This window comes from Rhipicephalus microplus, chromosome X, assembly GCF_043290135.1.
Source record: "Rhipicephalus microplus isolate Deutch F79 chromosome X, USDA_Rmic, whole genome shotgun sequence".
Lineage (NCBI taxonomy): Eukaryota > Metazoa > Arthropoda > Arachnida > Ixodida > Ixodidae > Rhipicephalus > Rhipicephalus microplus.
Genome location: NC_134710.1, coordinates 298,417,761 through 298,437,204, shown reverse-complemented (window position 1 = coordinate 298,437,204; position 19,444 = coordinate 298,417,761). Strand labels below are relative to the sequence as shown.

General features: G+C 47.4%; 2 protein-coding genes across 2 annotated transcripts in view; one reads left to right on the top strand and one right to left on the bottom strand.

Moving 5' to 3' along the window:
• The window catches only part of LOC119162377 (uncharacterized), a 297,639-nt gene that overhangs the window by 128,084 nt on the left and 150,111 nt on the right, over positions 1-19,444 (top strand). The gene's annotated exons all lie outside the window — the stretch shown is intronic.
• On the bottom strand, positions 7,974-16,902 carry LOC119161387 (tubulin alpha-1C chain). Its single transcript, XM_037413825.2, has 4 exons — positions 16,747-16,902; positions 9,907-10,431; positions 8,935-9,197; positions 7,974-8,636 (listed from the first exon to the last, which is right to left on the bottom strand). Exons 1-4 carry the CDS (start codon positions 16,747-16,749, stop codon positions 8,078-8,080), a joined length of 1,350 nt encoding a protein of 449 aa, XP_037269722.1. The 5' UTR covers positions 16,750-16,902; the 3' UTR covers positions 7,974-8,077.

Below are 19,444 nucleotides of genomic sequence, written 5' to 3'. Positions count from 1 at the left end.
GTGTCTTGCCGGATGGATATGCTGCGTCTTGAACAGAACACCAAAGGATCGCTCCATGACTTGGCTTGCATGAGTGCTGGCTGCATCGCCCTGCTGCTGAAGTAGGCTAGCCACAGACAGAGAGATGAGGAGCCACGGCTTTAAACACAATGAACGTCACCTTTAGAGATCAACAATGCCTACTTCGGTCAGGTACAATTTGCAGAAAAATATATATCACGATGCAATCATGGTGAACACGTTCCGCTGAAACACAACAAGCCACAGCACTGAGAGAGAAAAAGCTACATGAAGTAAAAGATGCAGTTACTGGCCCTATGTCGTCTGAGGCTTGTTCAATAGGTGTTTCTCCTTGCAAGTTGTGAACAGCCAGGCGATTTTCACCCACTTGCTCTTTCCTTCCAGAGCACTTGATCCACAGAGGGAGTCACAAGCTCGAGATCTCAATAAGGAATCAAAGTATTTGTGCTCGTTTAAAAGCGCAAGCTTTTGAGTCTCAGATGATTGGAGTTTCATTCATAAGCTGCAGGCTTTTAACTTTCAAGATTCTCAATTATCTTGCAATTAAGTTCTATAAATGTTGAATAATAATTATGTGTGAGAATATTACAGGCATCCACTGCAAGCAACCATGCTTGGATTTTCAATTTGTGCACAGTAAGTGGTGTTCACTTAATCGTACGTATTAAAAAAAACTAACCTTGCAGCCAGCCGATAGGCAGTTTTGTGCCCTTGAAGCTCCCAAGCAGATCGCAGTTCTTCCAGATGCAGCTGCCATGCATGCTTCGAGGCCACATCCGCATAGTAATAACAGTCCCAGCAGTGCTATAGACTTGCACAGTTAGGGAGCAGGTGTCCTTCCTATTTTTGTACAGGTGCTCCAAGTCATGATGAGGATTGACGTGCCAGAATGTGCAACCGATGCATCACAGGACCTTAACAAACCAATCTCTGCGATCTGTGAAGAGCCGAAAACGAGATAATAAAAACAATCATTAAAAGCACTCACTTCTATTACTTATTTGAGGAAGCTATCACTTCGTTAAAGTGACCAAAATCTGCTATAATCACTTTTAAATAAACCGAAGCCTCCTTTAAAATTTACGTACATCAATATATATGTCCTACTGAAGTATAGTACTATCACAGTGGTAATCGTCTATAGAACTAATTTTCCAAAATAACATAAATTTCTTAAGTGCAATCTGGCTCCTGAAAAATAAATTCACATTAACTTTCCAACTATCAAACGTGGTAAATCCACAGGCCCAACCTCATAATCAAACACGAGCTCACTTGTGTCAAATCACAAAAAACTTCTTATGTATTTTCTCCATAATATATGTATGTATATAACAGTAGTAGTAAATTTTTCATGCTTCAACTTACCATAGAGAAACATTACATCTGATGGGCTTAAAAACTTGCACACGTTATAGTACTGCGTGAATTATAGTACCGGTGAAATTTAGTTCTGCAAGATGAACTCACCGATGGCAGCATTTAGTAGCCGTCGGTGCCATAAGGAACCAAGTGTGCTCTATGGCCGACAGGCAAGGGGCATCTGCAGACTAGAAGCTGCCGATGACAGCAATGAAGGGCTGGCCACGCGTGCACGTTCATTGATATAGTGTAAGAACTGGCCATGACCGGGTGTTGTCAAGGCTCTAGTGCCGTGCAAAACGATGGCCAGGCGAACTCGGAAACCTGTAGTTAGGCGATATTGGCCTACAACTTCATCCAAATCAAGGCACCGGTGAAATATTTGCTCTTTCTGGGGGCCTGAGGGAAGCTTGACGTTCACGGGCTTTCGCTGCCACATAGAATTTTCAAGTTCTTATCGAAGAACAGTCTAGGCGCGCTGCCAAAGTAACACAATCCACAACAGAATGTAGCATCTCGCAGCTTTGGTTCATCACATCACAGCGCAAGGACTATGGTTATCACAAAAAGGAGAAGTGACAAGTTAACAAACAAAAGCGCAAAGCTCCACCACCGCAACTTCGCAGGGCAAAACAGTTATCAACACTGTCTTTCAATTTTCGGTCACATGAGCACAGCTTCTTCACAAGTCTTGGAACGTCAACCCAGCACCACCGTTCACAACGAACATCGTTTCACTCCTGAACACTAGATTGCTCACAAGAAAATAGAAGCGTACGAGATAACCAGTGACGAAGCAAGAACCGAACGCAGCGCGTAGTTCATACGTTTCCGTACGTACTTGGGGTCACTCAAGTAACGTGCCAAAACGCTATCAATCCGAAATGTCGCACAGCACCCAACAGAGAGACTGGAAAGTCAAGCAAACCAACTGTTACCGGCACACAAACACACATTGCAGGCTTCTCGAGAGCTAGTTGCCGTCGATACACCGGCGCCGATCCCCGCTTGATAATCACACTGACGCACAGGCTTCGCTGCGCTTCACCGTACACCATTGCACTGCCGCAGCTTTCCGCACTGCTTACACGCACCGAAAGGGCTGCCGTAATCACAACGCATCCGGTCAAACGCTGATGTAACTCAAGCGAGAAGCGTTTGCTGAAAGTCGCACCGACCGATATGCTGTTTACGACGCCATGTTGTTTCGACAACTGCGCAGCACGTAAGAGAGCTCTTAGAAAGTTCTTGCGGAATTTTCACGGCGTGACAAAATTTTCTCTTACGTGCGAGAGGGGTGATATGACGAACACGACAGGCATGCCAGATGGAAGAAGTGTTTTGGCAACGTCATGGAGTGAGCTGATGTTGAGGGTATTGCTTCACAACTAATCACAAGCTGTGCCTGTCGGCCAAGCAGTCGTCTGCTCGCGTTTGTCGCCTGCTTCGATCAGAGCATGTGACAGGGGATTCGCCTTCGCAACGCTATTATTCTTTGGTCAAGTTGTCACTGCGTCGCACAAAATACATGTCAGTGGCTCGCTCTACCTTTGAATGATGTTCGTGCGCCAAGTTAAACGGCTGTTAATTGTCACAGGGATGAATTCAGCCAAGGTTTGCTCCAGAATCGTGAGGTTTTGCATATTTCCGGTGTCATACAAAGTTACTAGGGTCATTTTATTCTGACTGCTTGCCATATTATCACGGTTCATATCGGTTTCTGAACAGTGAAGGGGAAAATGCATGATTTGTTTGTAGTTCCATGCGCAATCACGCACACCCCTAATACGCTTCGGTTTACAAAGTACGCGCCGTTCCAGATCGTCCCAAAGTGTATCGACAGCTGTATTTCAGAGATCACACCCATTGCACAGTTAGAGCCAATGGAAGTACACTAGAGCACAAGCTTTATGAACCACTCACTAAAAACTTTATCTCATTTTTATTTCCAATAGCGGGCAAGGAATGTGCTCCCATTAACCTCTTTGATTGTCATTTCCACCATTGAGGCAAAGATCTCGAGTCGTACTTTTAATTGGATGAGATAGGGCGTAACACAACAACATAACAAATAAGGTTGATCATATTCCGTGCCACGTTCGAATGCACCGGCCATTCACGTAGTACATTGGTTTTCATGCAACCACAAATCTTTACATATATAAGTTTACGCCATTGACGCCCATTAGAATTATTCAATTACTGTGAATTCAAACTTATTGGACGACGTTGGTTGTCAGCACCATCCACTGCGTACAAGGGAAACAACACACGAAACTCAAAGCGCCGAAAGAAATAAGAGCACACCAGCAGTCATCAGACAGCCCTTCATGGGCGTGAATTAACTGAAAACCAGCCAGGGCACCAAAGTAGACCACCGCGGTGGCAGGTTCTAAGTAGTCACATTGTTCCTAAGTGTGGTCCAGACTACTCTTAGGATTTTCTCTCAGCCACGCTGTTTTTACGCACAATTTTGCTTCGTGAATCCACTTACGAGCACTTCTCGGTGACGTAAGCAAATATAGCAACTGCATCACCATCGCTGACATGTTCCCGGGCAGTCACAGTGCGCTTTATTGCAGCGGCCGATGTGACAACGATGGCCTCTTACGACGTTTTTTTTTTTGCGTGAATCGCTTACGCAACAAAATTTCTCTTGCGCAAAATTTTTTTCGTAAGTGAGTTTTGTGAATCCGGCCCCTGTTCCAGTAATGTGTTCAGCGCGCATGCAACGATGGGCTTTGCTACTGGTGGCGTACAATTACAGATGGGTGTATCGAAAAGGCAGCAACATGGGAAACGCTGACGCGCTTTCGCGATTGCCGTTGGCGAATGAGCGAGATGTCTCAGATTACGTACAATTTTTCTCTGTTGTCAATGAACTTCCACTGTCTGCTGACATAATCAGCAAGGCTGCGGCGGCTGCATTTCCGATGGAGGCGGAAATGTTGTAGGCCCGTGTGCTCAGATTTGGGTGCACGTTAAAGAAACCCGGGTGGTCTAAATTTCCGGAGCCCTCCACTACGGCGTCTCTCATAATCATATAGTGGTTTTGGGACGTTAAACCCCACATATCAACATAATCAGCAAGAAAACGAGTACTGATAGAGTGCTATCTAAAGTGTTGTGGTACACGACAAATGGCTGGCCTGCGCATGTCACTGATAGTGAATTGGTACCGTACTTTGTTCGCTGGTATGAACTATCGGTAGATCACCAGTACGTTACGTGGGGAAATCAGGTAATTGTTCCGCACTGTTTGCGTTAACAAGAATTGGAACTTTGTCATGAAAGTCACCCCGGAGTTACGCGTATGAAAATGCTCGCGTGCAGCTATGTCTGGTGTCCTCAGTTAACCCAAGATATTGAAAATGTTGTTAAAAGTCGCTGTACTTGTCAGTTGACACAGGACGCTTCACCTATAAGGCCCCGCTACAAACTTGGGGTTGGCTGAGCCGCAGATGGCAGCGAATCCAACCTGGATTTGGCATTCGCAGACAACAAGTGGCTCCTCGTGCTGGTGGATGCACACTCCAAGTGGGTGGAGGTGTTTGTGATGAATTCAACAACGACCGAGAAGACCGTCGAGAGGCTGCGTGGGGTGTTCGCATCGTATGGCCTTCCAGAGGAAGTTGTTACGGACAACGGGCTTCAGTTCACGGCAAAGAGTTTCACAGAGTTCCTGCTTAAGAATGGAGTGCGGCACACTAGAACAACTCCATACCACCCTGCGTCTAATGAAAGCGCCGAGAGATGTGTCCAGACGGTAAAACGGGATCTAATGCGACAGCTTCTCGACGAAAGGTCATCGGGCCAGAGTAAGACCCTACTGCACCGCATAGATCTCTTTCTGTTCAGGTACCGGAACACACCAACCACAACCACGGGTCAGACACCAGCAGAACTGTTTTTGGTTGTGGTCGCCCCGCACTCGCCTGACTATGCCACAGCCAGACCTGGAGAGACGGATGGAAGAACTGTTGTCCAAAGTAAAGGCCCAAGTAGACGAAACAAGAGGGTCGGAAAGAGCTTACAAAGAGGGAGAAAGCGTTCTGGTTCAAGGCCTTCGTGCAGGTGATACCAAGAGACTGATAGGTGTCATCGAAAGAACGTGCAGTGCCGTTACGTACCTTGTGCGCGTAGGATCTGAAAACAGGTTCATGCATGTTTACGTCTGGGCTACTTTGAGAGTGGCGAAGAAGGCCCCAGTAAGCGTCCCTGTTTCGTGCCCAGCTCAATTGCAGACCCTGGGTCCGAAGCCCCTCCTACGAGCCCCTGTCCCCTTCCGGTTCGTACATCTCCCAGGTCTGCTACCGCACCGCCGGAGCAACCCGGAGACTCAGCTCCCTCGGAACAACCAAATGCAAGTCCACATCAAGGCTCTGCCCCGGCAACGTCCCCTCTGCGAATACCTGCGTCTCCTCTAGGTGCTCAGACTCTTCGACGCAGTGCTCGTACAAGAAAACCTCCCGATTGCTATAGGCAATAAAACATTGCGGGAAGGAGTGTTGTGTTCCCCGCCGCGGTGGTCTAGTGGCTAAGGTACTCGGCTGCTGACCCGCAGGTCGCGGGTTCAAATCCCGGCTGCGGCGGCTGCATTTCCGATGGAGGCGGAAATGTTGTAGGCCCGTGTGCTCAGATTTGGGTGCACGTTAAAGAACCCCAGGTGGTCGAAATTTCCGGAGCCCTCCACTACGGCGTCTCTCATAATCATATGGTGGTTTTGGGACGTTAAACCCCACATATCAATCATGGAGTGTGGTGTCATGAGAAGCCTGTGTGACGTCACGCTGATAGCGCCAGTGCTTCATGGCTATATAAGCGCTGTGAACCGGGCGCTCAGTGTTCTTTTGTACTCCGTATTCATGTAGTAATAAACCGTCTTACTGTTCTTCGCTCACGGCCACTCTGGCTGTGCCCGTCCCTCGAGGCTACAGCACTACCGATGTCCGAGGCGGACGATTCCTTGCGTTTAGCCTGCCACAAGTACAAAAACCGAAGACAGCGCCTGTATTGTATGTTCAACCTCAGTAACTACACAATTTGAATTCCTACACATTCCTGCTGAATTTCTATGATGCAAGCGCTATAGTGTTTGACAATAATGCTCACGCATTCTTCACAGCTCGGTTGGTTCCCTGAAGCAGGCATCCCAAAATGCTGCTTATTGATTACTATATTTTTCTTGACATTGATAAAATCTTAACAGAAATTTCAAATAACACCAGGTGGTATATATTTTACCAGATCCCTCAACGGCAGCACATATGTTATGATTACTTACGGATCTCTGCATGCAGTACCACTGAAACTAACATTGTTAACAAAGCTGAGCCACGTCCGTGCATGCAGAGTCATACGCTTACCACTATATATGCGGCGTCACCATGCGTGTGCATTGCCAAAATGAACCCATGTGCTTCTATGGAATCTTCGCTACCTGTCACTTCTACAGTGCCTGCATGTATACGTCGGACAGGCTTGACATGATCACACACATTCAGCTTTTCCACTTTGAAACTCCCATCGCTAACAAATTGAATGAAGCGCTTGTAGTTTATAGGTTAGTTCACCGAACTGCTGTACAAGAAAAGAGAGGTTCTCGCCTAGATTCGGCCACGCATTTCTATTTAATGCGAGCAAACAATGGAACACGTGGTGGGCTTTCAACACTGCGCTGTGGCGCACTGCTTCATTGGGTCGCGGAGATGAATATTCTTACCAGAAGTTGTCACGCAACTCTAGTGCTCCATGACGCTTCACCAACTTTGTGTGGGAATGGCGTCGCATCGCAACAGTTTGCGCGAGAGTGAGCACGATCGCTCAGTAAAATAACAGTGAAGATAGTTTTAAACAGATACATGGCAGCTATACAACTGTTTTTTTTTCTTTTTGCCTAACTCTCTATTCACCAATTTCAGTGGTGCAACCCATTTTGGAGATTGTGTTCACAAAAATCTTTAGTGGAGTACCTACACATGGTTTAATTACAGGGTTTGTGGCTGACGCAGAGTTTTTGTTGATGTGGCCGGCACATGGGTAATGCCACTTTGAACATCCTCAAGTGCCACCGTAATCCAACTCTGCGAGCGAGTTTCGATTTGATTGCAGGTGCCACAGGTATTGCATGAACAAAAGCTGCGATTGGTGCCAACCGCTAACTTCGCGGAATCCGGTAAGGGTACCACGAGCTCAGCACCTTACGTATAAGCGCAGTTTCATACGCCACCTCGCGAGGTCAAGGTGTTGGTTGCGGACGCTTTTTATATAATACTGAATATTGTCAACGGTACCACTTGTATACTTATAACTAAGATGTTCAGGCGTTGCACTGCCCGCATAAATTTCTTCCTGCAGTTTGTCGGCTAGCCAGGTGCATTTTTAATGGGGGAGTTTGTTCAGTTGGATTAAAATACCTAGAGGACCAAAAAAACACCAAAAAAGGTGGGGGTTAAAAGGATGACGAGACGTATTTTCGGTTACTGCTCTTATTTTTGGCCTCTCTCCTTTATGGACTATACGGGATCATAAATCTCGAAAAAAATTTGCTATCACACTGACACGCTGTATGTTTTCAATTATGCGAATAATTGTAGAGGTACTACAGAAATGCGATCTTTATTACAAAATATTGAGTGCATTGGCATCCCGATATTTTTAAGCAAATTTCCGTCGAGGCCATTCAGCCTTCCTTCTAGTACTCCTCGCTCTCGTCGGGGCCTTCATTGGAGTCCATGCCGACCTCCTCATAGTCCTTCTCGAGGGCGGCCATGTCCTCGCGGGCCTCCGAGAACTCGCCCTCCTCCATGCCTTCGCCCACGTACCAGTGGACAAAAGCACGTTTGGCGTACATAAGGTCGAACTTGTGGTCCAAACGTGCCCAGGCTTCGGCGATGGCCGTAGTGTTGGACAACATGCAGACAGCGCGTGGAACCTTGGCCAGGTCTCCGCCGGGCACCACAGTTGGCGGCTGGTAGTTGATGCCCACTTTGAACCCAGTGGGACACCAGTCGACAAACTGGATAGTGCGCTTAGTCTTGATTGCTGCGATAGCAGCGTTGACATCCTTGGGCACCACGTCACCTCGGTACAGCATACAGCAGGCCATGTACTTTCCGTGACGCGGATCACACTTTACCATTTGGTTGGCAGGCTCAAAACAAGCGTTGGTGATCTCGGCCACGGTAATCTGCTCATGGTAGGCCTTCTCGGCGGAGATCACAGGAGCGTATGTCACCAGCGGAAAGTGGATCCTACGACCAACAAAAGGCGGGCGAACGTGACTTATAAACATGCTGCTGAAGATACAGGGGGAGAAATAAATGGCAGGCCAGAACGTCTACATTATGCAATGTCACTTCCCAGTAAGACGTTTCACACCAGAGAATCAGCAGCAGTATTATGACGAGTAGAATTAGAGGCACCATAGGGCAGAAAATATAGAATGTGCGACTAATTCACTCAGTGCGATTGCGTGCACTGTGGAATGGTAGCTTTGAAAATGAGAATTGCAGAACGGAGGTGACGAAACAAGCAAGAAAATATACAAACCTAGGATAGGGCACCAAGTTTGTCTGGAATTCTGTCAAATCGACATTGAGCGCACCATCGAAGCGCAGGGAAGCGGTGATTGAGGACACTATTTGACTGATCAGCCGGTTCAGGTTGGTGTATGTGGGCCGGTCGATATCCAAGTTTCGCCGACAGATGTCATAGATGGCCTCGTTGTCAACCATGAATGCGCAGTCCGAGTGCTCCAGCGTCGTGTGAGTGGTCAGGATCGAGTTGTAGGGTTCGACAACAGCAGTAGAGACCTGCGCATATCGAACAGGGCAACATAGACATTAAGTACCTAGAGATCGAAACTGTCTTTCAGTGTTCATGTAAACGGGTGGTTTAAGCCACAAAATATTCATAATTATTTTTTCTAGTTCCTTGCTGCTGACCACGTAAACCTGTCGGATTGGTCATCTATAGACATCGACAGTAATAACGCCAACATTGCAAGTAACAAAAACAAACCATGCAATCCTTTAATCGCTTTCCACGCATTGGGTTTGTAAATAGCTTATGCTATGTTAATTAGCACAACTACACTAGCCTCCACTCAACGTTCATTGGCCACTTGTACTTGATTGGTGGCCCATGATAAATGCTAGCATTCTCAGCGAGCACAAGCCTGCGTGCAAGTTGCACAGTCACAGGGCATCTCTGTCGCACAGGTGTTCAAGCTCATCAATAGGATTCACTGTTCGGTGTTGAATATAGTTAGATCTGGAAGAGTTAAATACTTTTGAGGCTTTTTCGGGCTTGTGGACATGAAAATTTTATCTATAGACAGGTTTAGCTTTTTGGTGACTGCCTCCTGCCCGATCATGGACACAAGTATATGGGACACTTCAGTCTACGAAAATGCCAACTCGTGCTACTTTGTTAACCTGCTGCAAATCGCAAGTATTTGGAAACTATTGCCCAAGATGTGACATGTCCCAGGCGTAGCAAAGGTTGTTTTACACTGCGTACCTGGGGCGCTGGGTAGATTGAGAACTCTAGCTTGGACTTCTTGCCGTAGTCGACGGAAAGGCGCTCCATGAGAAGCGACGTAAATCCGGAACCAGTGCCACCGCCGAAGCTGTGGAACACGAGGAAACCTTGGAGGCCCGTGCACTGGTCGGCCAGCTTCCGGATGCGGTCAAGCACGAGGTCGACAATCTCCTTGCCAATGGTGTAGTGACCACGCGCATAATTGTTGGCAGCGTCTTCCTTGCCAGAGATTAGCTGCTCCGGGTGGTACAGCTGTCGGTAGGCACCAGAGCGAACCTCGTCGACAACAGTCGGCTCGAGATCAACGAATACGGCACGGGGCACATGACGGCCGGCGCCAGTTTCGGCAAAAAAAGTGTTAAAGGAGTCGTCAATGCCGCCGGAAACCTTGTCGCTTGGCATCTGGCCATCCTGCTGGATGCCATGTTCGAGACAGTACAGTTCCCAGCAGGCGTTTCCAATCTGCACGCCGGCCTGGCCGATGTGGACGCTGATGCACTCCCTCTGAAGTAAGTAAAAGAAAACGCGGTAAGAGGCCGAGGATCAAGTAAAACAAAGGTCTAAATAGCTAAGTTACTTCAAGTAACCGAGCTAATAACAAAGGCGGAATGTGCGTGCTGAATGTAAAGAAGCGTGATGTCCATTTTGCGTGTGTTCCATTAAGCCAAGTGTAGAATAGCTTCACTATTTGAAAACTTTGCTTCACGAATCTACTTTCGCAATAAGCTTGGCATCATTATTGGATTCCTTCACAGATTACACGATCGTTGCCGCATCAAACAATCCACATAAACATTTAGCAATGAATCACTGCAATAAAATACGGCCGACGTGGCCCAGAGAACTGTAACCCGCTACTTTGGGCTCTGCGAAAGGAAAGTCATGCACACTAATATCAACTGGGTAATAATGTACCGATTGCAGTTACATGAATATTGTGAGCGGAAACGCAATCCATTGTCTGATGCCAGTAATCCACGATAACTTGAATGGCTTCACGGCGATCAGAGCACACTTCATCGGCGTTGTGAAATCGCCTCAAGCATTTCGATGCATTGTATTGCAAGAAGCAAATTCTTGAGCATAACATTTGCGTTGTCAAAACGGGCCAGATATTTGAAACGCTCTTGCTTGCACACGGCCTTGAACGAGTTATGTTGTGCTTGGAGAGGAATGCAATCGTGATGCAGCATCTGTAGAGCATTAGGCTCGCTTGGGCACGATAGACCCAGTCTTCAAATACCGTGTTTATGAGAGAAACATGAAGTAGCTGCCAAAAAAAAAAAAAACTAATATTAGACATTAGACATCACCTTCCCGTTAATACGGCATCTAAAAGTCGCAGAACCGAAGTCCCCCAACCCCCTTCTACACGAGCCCTGTGTTAACTTAGCAGTTCTTGGTTAGTAGTTCTTTGCTCGGACAAGAAAACCACCTCGCACTTTTGTGCGACAATGCGCGCCACCACTTCCTTTTGAGACTGTTACGCAAATATAGGTTGAAAAAATAATTGAACCCACCCAGACTGCTTAAGAAGTGAACTTTTGCTTAGGGCCACCTCAGCCTCGCCCACGTTTTTTTATTTAACCGGACCCACTGGGACTCAAAGGATTCTGCTCAACCAAACTACCTCAGGGTCAGACTTGTGGGTCGGGGCGAGTCCCAGCGAGTCGATTCGAGAGAGTATGCCGTGACCATATTCCACAGAAAATTCGTGACCATATTCTACAGACACCATAGTAAGATGGTGGGTGCAGAATGGAGGGAGGGAGAACCAGGCCTACTGCCAGAATTTTTTCCGAGCGGGGGGGGGGGGGGCGCACTTGCTTAAGATTGGGGAAACAGCACCTACTATATCTATTAGGTAAAACACCTTCCTTCAAAGAGTTGAAAGGGGGCGGGCCCCTGGAGGGCACGACCCTTCTCGGGAAAAGAAGAATAAATAAAACAAAATTTCGAGGCTGGACTCGCACCCATTGTCCGAACACTAGCATCGTTGCTCGGCTATTAAAGCGCGGTAGCTGACGAAGCATACATAGGAACCATATGATGGCGTTTCTGTGCACGAGTGTACGGGGAAAACAGAAAATAAGAGAAAGAATGAAAGAGGAAGAAAAATCGGATCATAGCCATGTATAGCGGTGTCGTCGCCATGGTCCAGCTGACTGCCAGTGAGGGCCGGCTTTCGTCTGAAATCTGGACAAAACCTCTCGCAAGCAGATTGGCGAGATAGGGAGGAGCACAGTCGCAAAACCGAGACTTCTCCCGCCTAAATCGCGACGTCTGGTCACTTTAAGGGACTTTTGTTGGGGAGACCAAATCGAATTGGCATATTCTAGTTTATAATCTAGCGATTTCGGAGGGTTGGCAGAGATTGGCCCTAAAGTGGTTGGACCTGGATAGCTTAGGTGTCAATATTAGGCCTAGGTACCGATATTGTGCCATCTTCGATAGAATGGAATAATTAATGCTGAATGAAAATTCGTATATGCTATGTTTACGAGTACATCCGAATTGTATATCTAAAATTATCAGTACCCACACTAGCCTACACGTACAAAAAAAAAACACCCTATGAAAAGCCAGCAAGTGATCGTTCTCGACAATACTTTCGCAGACTCTGACCTATTTCTAGATACATTTCTGCTAAGGGGTAGCTCACTCGGACTAAAGCTCTCCAGTACTATAGTTGGCCGGGCTCACCGACTCGGGCTTTACCTCTGAGCGAGTCAACTCGGGAGTGAGCTGGCCCACCTATGCACGAAATCGGGCGCGATGCGGCCATCCGGTTTCTTGTATATACTCAACATCACTGCAACTTACTTCGAACTTGTGAGATCATATTTTTTTTTATGGCGATAGTAACTATATGGACACTCTTGGCCCAATTTCGCCACTGGCGTCGACGTTGGCGTCGCCATTTTTTACTGCGTATTATATATATATATATATATATATATATATATATATATATATATATATATATATATATATATATATATATATACATATGAAAACTCGAGAAAGGAAAATAACCCAGGAAAAGACTCCGGCGCGTGTAATCGAACGTCCGACCTCTGAATTGCGAATGCGAGGCGTTAGCCACCGAGCCACGAAAGAGCACCTCCTTCAACGTTCAAATGGCAAACTACTTATATCTACCCCTTATCGCTGGCGATGGGCATCTCGGGCGGGAGGGACTATCATGTTTTCGGCATTACCAGCGAGGTGACGCAATGAGCGCACGTCGCCAGATCGTCACGACGTGGCGGCGCGCTCTCATCTCCCATGAGTACTTGGTCCAACCGGCCCCATCTCGGTTGGGCAATCACGCGTGCACTCGCTTACGTCGAGGTGGGGACAATCGTACGCCTTTGGCTTTCAGGAATGATTCTGTTGTAGTTACCGGGCGCGCAAAGGCCACTGCACTGTGCACAATCTCCGTTTGCGAAAAGGGCGCGCTTGCCAGACACAGCGAAGTAACAACCGAGACGCTTATTCGCGTTCATGTGTATTTTCGAGTACGTTTCGCACGTCATTTGTGCGTGAGAAACGTGGGGCGCGTATCGCGCTTGCCATTCTTCGTGTGCCGTTCCAATTTGTTGCTATCGCGTTCATTGCTTCGCTGTTGCGGCAAAGCTGTGGCTTTAATCCTTCGGTGTCAGTTATATATGCATTGATCATGCATCGCGCAGAGTCGACGAACTTTTCGCTGTAACAGTGAGTGGTTCCATATAGGAACAACCGACAAAGAATGAGAACTTAAGGGCGCTCCAATTTTACTCTTGATTTACGAGTATGTTGTGCGCGTCACACGACTGTTTCACAATAAAAGGCATCTTGAGGCAATAGTACTATCTTAGGTTTTACACGCGAAAACCGCGATACGACTACGAGGTACGCCCTAATGGAGGGCTCCGGAAATTTCGACCATCGGGTGTTATTCAACGTGCACTGATAACGCACAGTACGCGAGCTTCTAGCACTTCGCATCCATAGAAATGAGAGCGCCGCGGCTGGGATTAAACCCTCGACCTTGCCGTCAGCAGTGGAGCACCGTAACCGCTATACCACCGCAACGAACAATATATGCTAACAGAGGCTTCTATTCCTAGTGGCGCACCGGAAACGCCAGTTTTCGAATATATGGATACGTTAGTCTAGTCAACCGTACTAACGATTGTATTAATTACGCAACTAAAGAGCTTTCCACTGCCATGCGCGGCACGACTTGTATTTTGACGGCAGCCTCCAACATCGCGACAACGCCGTTAGCGACCGGTTGTAGCGCTCGTTCGTAAAGGAATGTAATCGGGGATGGGTTTGCTGTGCGAGCGAGAAAAAAAAAATGCATGGAGACCGCATCAGAGTTCTGTGTCCACGCAAAGAAGCCTATGATACACCACTGTAACAACAAAATTAGCAACGTGTGTCGACTTCGATGGTAGCCAAAAGCTTACAGTGAGTAATCACGTCGCCAAGAAGAAATTGTTCACACTAGCCAACTGTGACCAAGGACATCCGTTGACAAGAGATATTGTGACGAATACTGTACACGCTTCCCAGCTTGCAAAGACGGAATCTGCAGCGTACACCTTGAAAGAGCGTATAACGACTAACATCAGCCGGTATTTCTTCTATAGTGAAGGTGATTCCACACACGTAAAATACTTAAGGCACGTACAGAAAAGGAAAGGGATGATAATACCGTGGCGGCACGCGAAAACACTTGATGCCTAATCAGAGTTAACCTACGCTTCTCACGACTGCTGGCGTAGGCGAACCGTTCACGGCTGTTGTGCGCAATGAATAAGCGTGTATTTGCATAAAATCGTGCCAAGGACTAACAGGTCGCTGAAGAAGGCGAAGGCTTTACACAGAACGCACACTTCTATCACTTTCTTACGTAGAAGGGCAGCGATATACGCGGCCAAGTTGCAGGCGCATTGTGCGTTCATAGTAAGACTTCACCTTTAGAGGCGCGTAGAAGTATATAGTATAGTCGGAATAGAGGGACGTCTGGAAACGAATAATGTGGAACGCTAGTTTATTGACGCATAAGCGACGACAATAAGCAGAACACTACAAAGATGTGCACACAAATGCTCGCAAGCTCTTGAAGCGAAATATTTGGAGTTGTGCCTATACAGCCCCCAGATAGTTATGAGGCTCGGCGGCACATTCGTTTCGTAAGGTCTTGTGTTCTATTATTCGCTCCCTTACAAAGGTGGAAGAATGAACACTGAAATACCTTAGCCATTTTACGAGTGGTATAAGTACTGGAAAATCGCGTGTTCCAAATTCGTTGATATTTAGATTCCCGATGACGCCACATGTTATATCGAAACACAAAGCAGCCTTCATTATGTTCACCCTATCTTTCTAAATTATTAGAAAGAAAGAACGCACGGCTTCATGAAATGACTAGATTTCGTAAGGATCCTGGAACTACTCTGTAGGCAGAGGAAGAGAACCATTTGTATTTGTCAGCGAAAGCCATGCTGTGAGTGACGAAAAAATAGCTTCCCAGAATCGCGTATGCAGTTCAAGGTTTGCCGCTACAACATACGAATTCCAGGCAGGTTGGCTGGAAGCAGTTTCCCAGAAACCTCGTATTGGTTGAAACTTGTCTGACTCAGGTTCATCTGATGGTTAAGAAAAAGTTATACCGGAGATTTGAGCACGATGCAAGAGAGCTGAACGCTTTATGAATGTACACCTTGCGGCAGGAAGTCTTTCGAGAAAAAAAAAAAAAAAGATCACTCAGTGTGTGCTCGGCTACATCAGCGCTCACGTAGAAGTGAAGTTTCCGGCTGGACTCACGTTATGCATGCTGTTGCTGTTACACAATCGCCGAGAAACGCGGCAGAAACGAGTTTTCTTTCTCTTATTTTAAGTGAGGTTTTGTACGCAATTCAATGTGTGCATGCTGAGCGCGCTCTTTCGCTCCCCCCTCAGAGCAAGATCTGCAAAATAAGCCTTTCCGCGAGAGGTTAGGATCGGTTACTGAATGCTACATGCACGCTCATACAAAGTCGGACACGCATAGCGAAAAGAAACAGCCCAAAAGGCACTACTTGTAGCGCAGGTGATAAAGACGGAAACCGAAATTGCCTTTGTTAATGGCCCGATATTTGCACTGCACGCACTGTAGTCTCGCTTATCGGCGACCAGCTCGAGGCTCTTGATTAGTGGCCGTGAAGATAGCAATTGTCATACGGGGATTTCACTACCAAATACGGCCGCTAACGTCCAGCAAAGAGATAGCGTCGGCGGGCCTTTAGAGTCCGAGCGAATCGAAACTCGCCTCCTGAACTCAGCTCCATTGCTGCAGAGAGTGTGCATACGAGCCTTGAATTAGGCAGCTATGCCAATGACTGTGTAAATGAGATAAGTCAAAAGGCCAGCCTCACGCTACTATATGTGGGCGAGGCTGTCCCTTTTCATCGCGTTAGAGCTTGCCACGTTCGGCGTCACAATCATCGAGACTTGAGGCTGGACCATTTTACTCCGCAAAGGAAAAGTCTATATATAGCTCACGTGAAGTCTGACAGGTGCAGCACCGGCCCATGCGGGCTCGAATGGGGACTATACGAAGGGGCAGCGCCACTCTACATTTTCGCCAAGTATAAACTCCTTCAAAGCCGAGAAACAAAGGAGCTATGCAGGGACGGACGGCGGAAAAATGCCGCAAGGCGCGCAGCCGGATCAATGACACGTGGTGCCAAACGAAAAAGCGGGCTGAAGCATTGTCATACACGCCTGTCACACGACGCCACATTTCACCAGAAAAGGACAACGCGCATGGCGGCGACTTACCATGTTTGGTGGTGTCGGAAGAGCTCCTTACTCCGCACTGAACAACAACGCGCTCGCAGCGGACGTAAGTATGTATGTGCCGCGCCGCGCCTCCGCTGCTCCCCTTTATAGACGCAGCGCCGCGCTGGTCACGTGAAAGGGGGGCGGCTCAAACCGGCTCCCTTTTGCCCAAGAAGGAGCGATAAGGCCGCGTCGGCGGCGCGAGTCTGCGAGGCCGCGTCAATGGGAGGGACGAACGAGCCCCGGCGCTCCGGGTTCAGACAGCGTGCTGGGCAGAGGAGCGAAAAATAGCTTTGCCCGAGAAGAGGCAAATACTGCCAGCCCAGATGGGCGCTGCGCAGCAGCCAACGAATTATGGTTGGCTGCGCAAATATTTGCTCTGTCGTGTGTTTGAAGAGAGAGAGAAAAAACCAACAAACAAACGAGTATTTCGCACGCGCATCTATAAATTGGTGGCGAGAAAATAAAAAAAAAAAAACCGAAGAGCAACAACTTTTATTCGAGCGAACTAGCTGTGAGTGCCTGTGACATCGTTTCTTGAACAGCTGTTACTGTTTTTCACACGTCTTGTCACATACCAGAAAGTTCCAATGAGTATCACTCATATGCCTGTAGCTTTTAAATGTTTCTTTTTCAAGGGCATTTGTTCGAAACTGGCTGTGCAAAGGCTACAGCAGAAACGGATGACAAACATAAGCTGCAATGATTGCGTTATGTATGTTTCGTTTCGCGAACAGAAAATCTGAACATAATAAATACAAGTTATATAATATCATGTATTGTCAAGCAGTACGATTATAGCATTTGATATTGAAGCTTTTGCAGATTCTCCAGGAGTGTAACTGTAAGACGTTTCCGTGAAAGAATCCAATTGATGCGAAATATACCATGCGTACAACTGAAGCTACAGCCTGCTTCATTGGCGGTGAGCCCGAAAAATATGGCTCTGCTGAATTCTACGAGTTATTAAATTCAGAATTCTCTTCGGGAGTCTTGAAAAAAATATAAAAAGTGGTGAACTAGTGCCGGTGATATTGGAACAACAACAATAATATCTCATTTAATTAGTACCCCGGTGATGTTACTGTTGTTGCCCTGGTTCGCAGCGTTGCTTGTACTCCAGCTGTCAAGTGTTGACTGGGGCATGTACCGGGATCACATATGTTCACAAATAACACCTACGCTCACGCCCACATATATGCACAGAAGTGTTATTGATGAGCTTGAATTCTCGTTATGGTGGTATAGTGGCTGCGGTGCTCGGATGATCACCCGCATATCGTGCTTTCGATCCCGGTCACATTTCGATGGAGGTGAAATGCGAAAAACACGGGTGCTATGCGATATAAGTGCACGTTATAGAATGCCAGATGGCAGTACTCTCCGGAGCCTTCAACTATACAGTCTACGTCATAGTCATATCGTGGATTTTACTTGTAAAAACCCTGGATATTCATATATGCTTGATATATAATGAATGAGTCCCGCCGCGGTGGTCTGACGGCTAAGGTACTCGGCTGCTGACCTGCAGGTCGCGGGATCGAATCCCGGCTGCGGCGGCTGCATTTCCGATGGAGGCGGAAATGTTGCAGGCCTCTGTGCTCAGATTTGGGTGCGCGTTAAAGAACCCCAGGTGGTCGAAATTTCCGGAGCCCTCCACTACGGCGTCTCTCATAATCATATGGTGGTTTTGGGACGTTAAACCCCACATATCAATGAATCAAGGAACTTATTAAGGCTCAGTTGCCTCAGATACGTGTGCTTGGTTTCCATCATGAACGTGGCAGGTTTAGATCAGTTATCTATCGTTCACTGCAAGCGACGCCTGCATGATTATAGAGCAATCTGGTATATGGTCTCACTTCTAATCACATGGAATGCACGGCACGCACCATAGATTACTGTAATCTCGTGAATGCACGCAATTGCCTGTGATTGTGCTGGAACGTGCTGTGACTCATGCATGAATAGCTGACGCGTTCGATCTACCACATATCAAATTATCGACGGTGAGACACTGTGCTCGCTGTTATCGTTGTGAGAGTTACGCACAACGACAGCGGCGAGCATAGTCGTTGGTACACAGCACAGTAAAGGAATAACTGTAATGTCTCAAATTTTTAGTCCCAAAATCACGATATGATCGGGAGGGACGCCGTAGTGGAGGGCTACGGAAAGTTCCGCCCTCTCGTGTTTTCTAACATTAACTGGAGTCACACAGTAGACGGGCCTCTAGCATTTCACCTCCATAGAAATGCGACCGCCGATATCGAACCCGCAAACTTCGGGTCAGCAGCCGTGTGCTGTAAACTCTGGATGCTCTGCTGGCGAAGACAGCGAGGTTAACGAAAGGACAGTTCCCGATGGCCACCCTGCACTAGTGCAAAGAAGTGCGGAAATTAAAAAAATAGCAAGAAGGGACAACAGAGAAAGAAAGAGAGACAAATACGAATTGACCGCGTACGTTAAACAGTGGCCGCCGAAAGCATTCTGGCCGCCAAAAGTGCGCCGTATCCGATTCGGCGGCTTCAAGATCCGCCGAAAGGGCCCTCTGCGCGCCGATCACTATCGGACCGATTTTTGCGGCGTCTGCCGCGAAATCGGTGGCCGCGGACCAATAGGAGCGCTAGACAAGACATTTTGAAAAATGGCGGCCAAGCCCTACTCACTTGTCAAGTGGCATGCACGTAAGTGAACG

Bases quoted from the DNA above. Each gene is read 5' to 3' on its own strand.
- LOC119161387 (XM_037413825.2), bottom strand. The intron at 9,198-9,906 runs GTACGCAGTGTA...CGATATGCGCAG, and splicing joins CAATCTACCCAGCGCCCCAG to GTCTCTACTGCTGTTGTCGA. The intron at 8,637-8,934 runs GTTTGTATATTT...TGTTGGTCGTAG, and splicing joins AACTTGGTGCCCTATCCTAG to GATCCACTTTCCGCTGGTGA.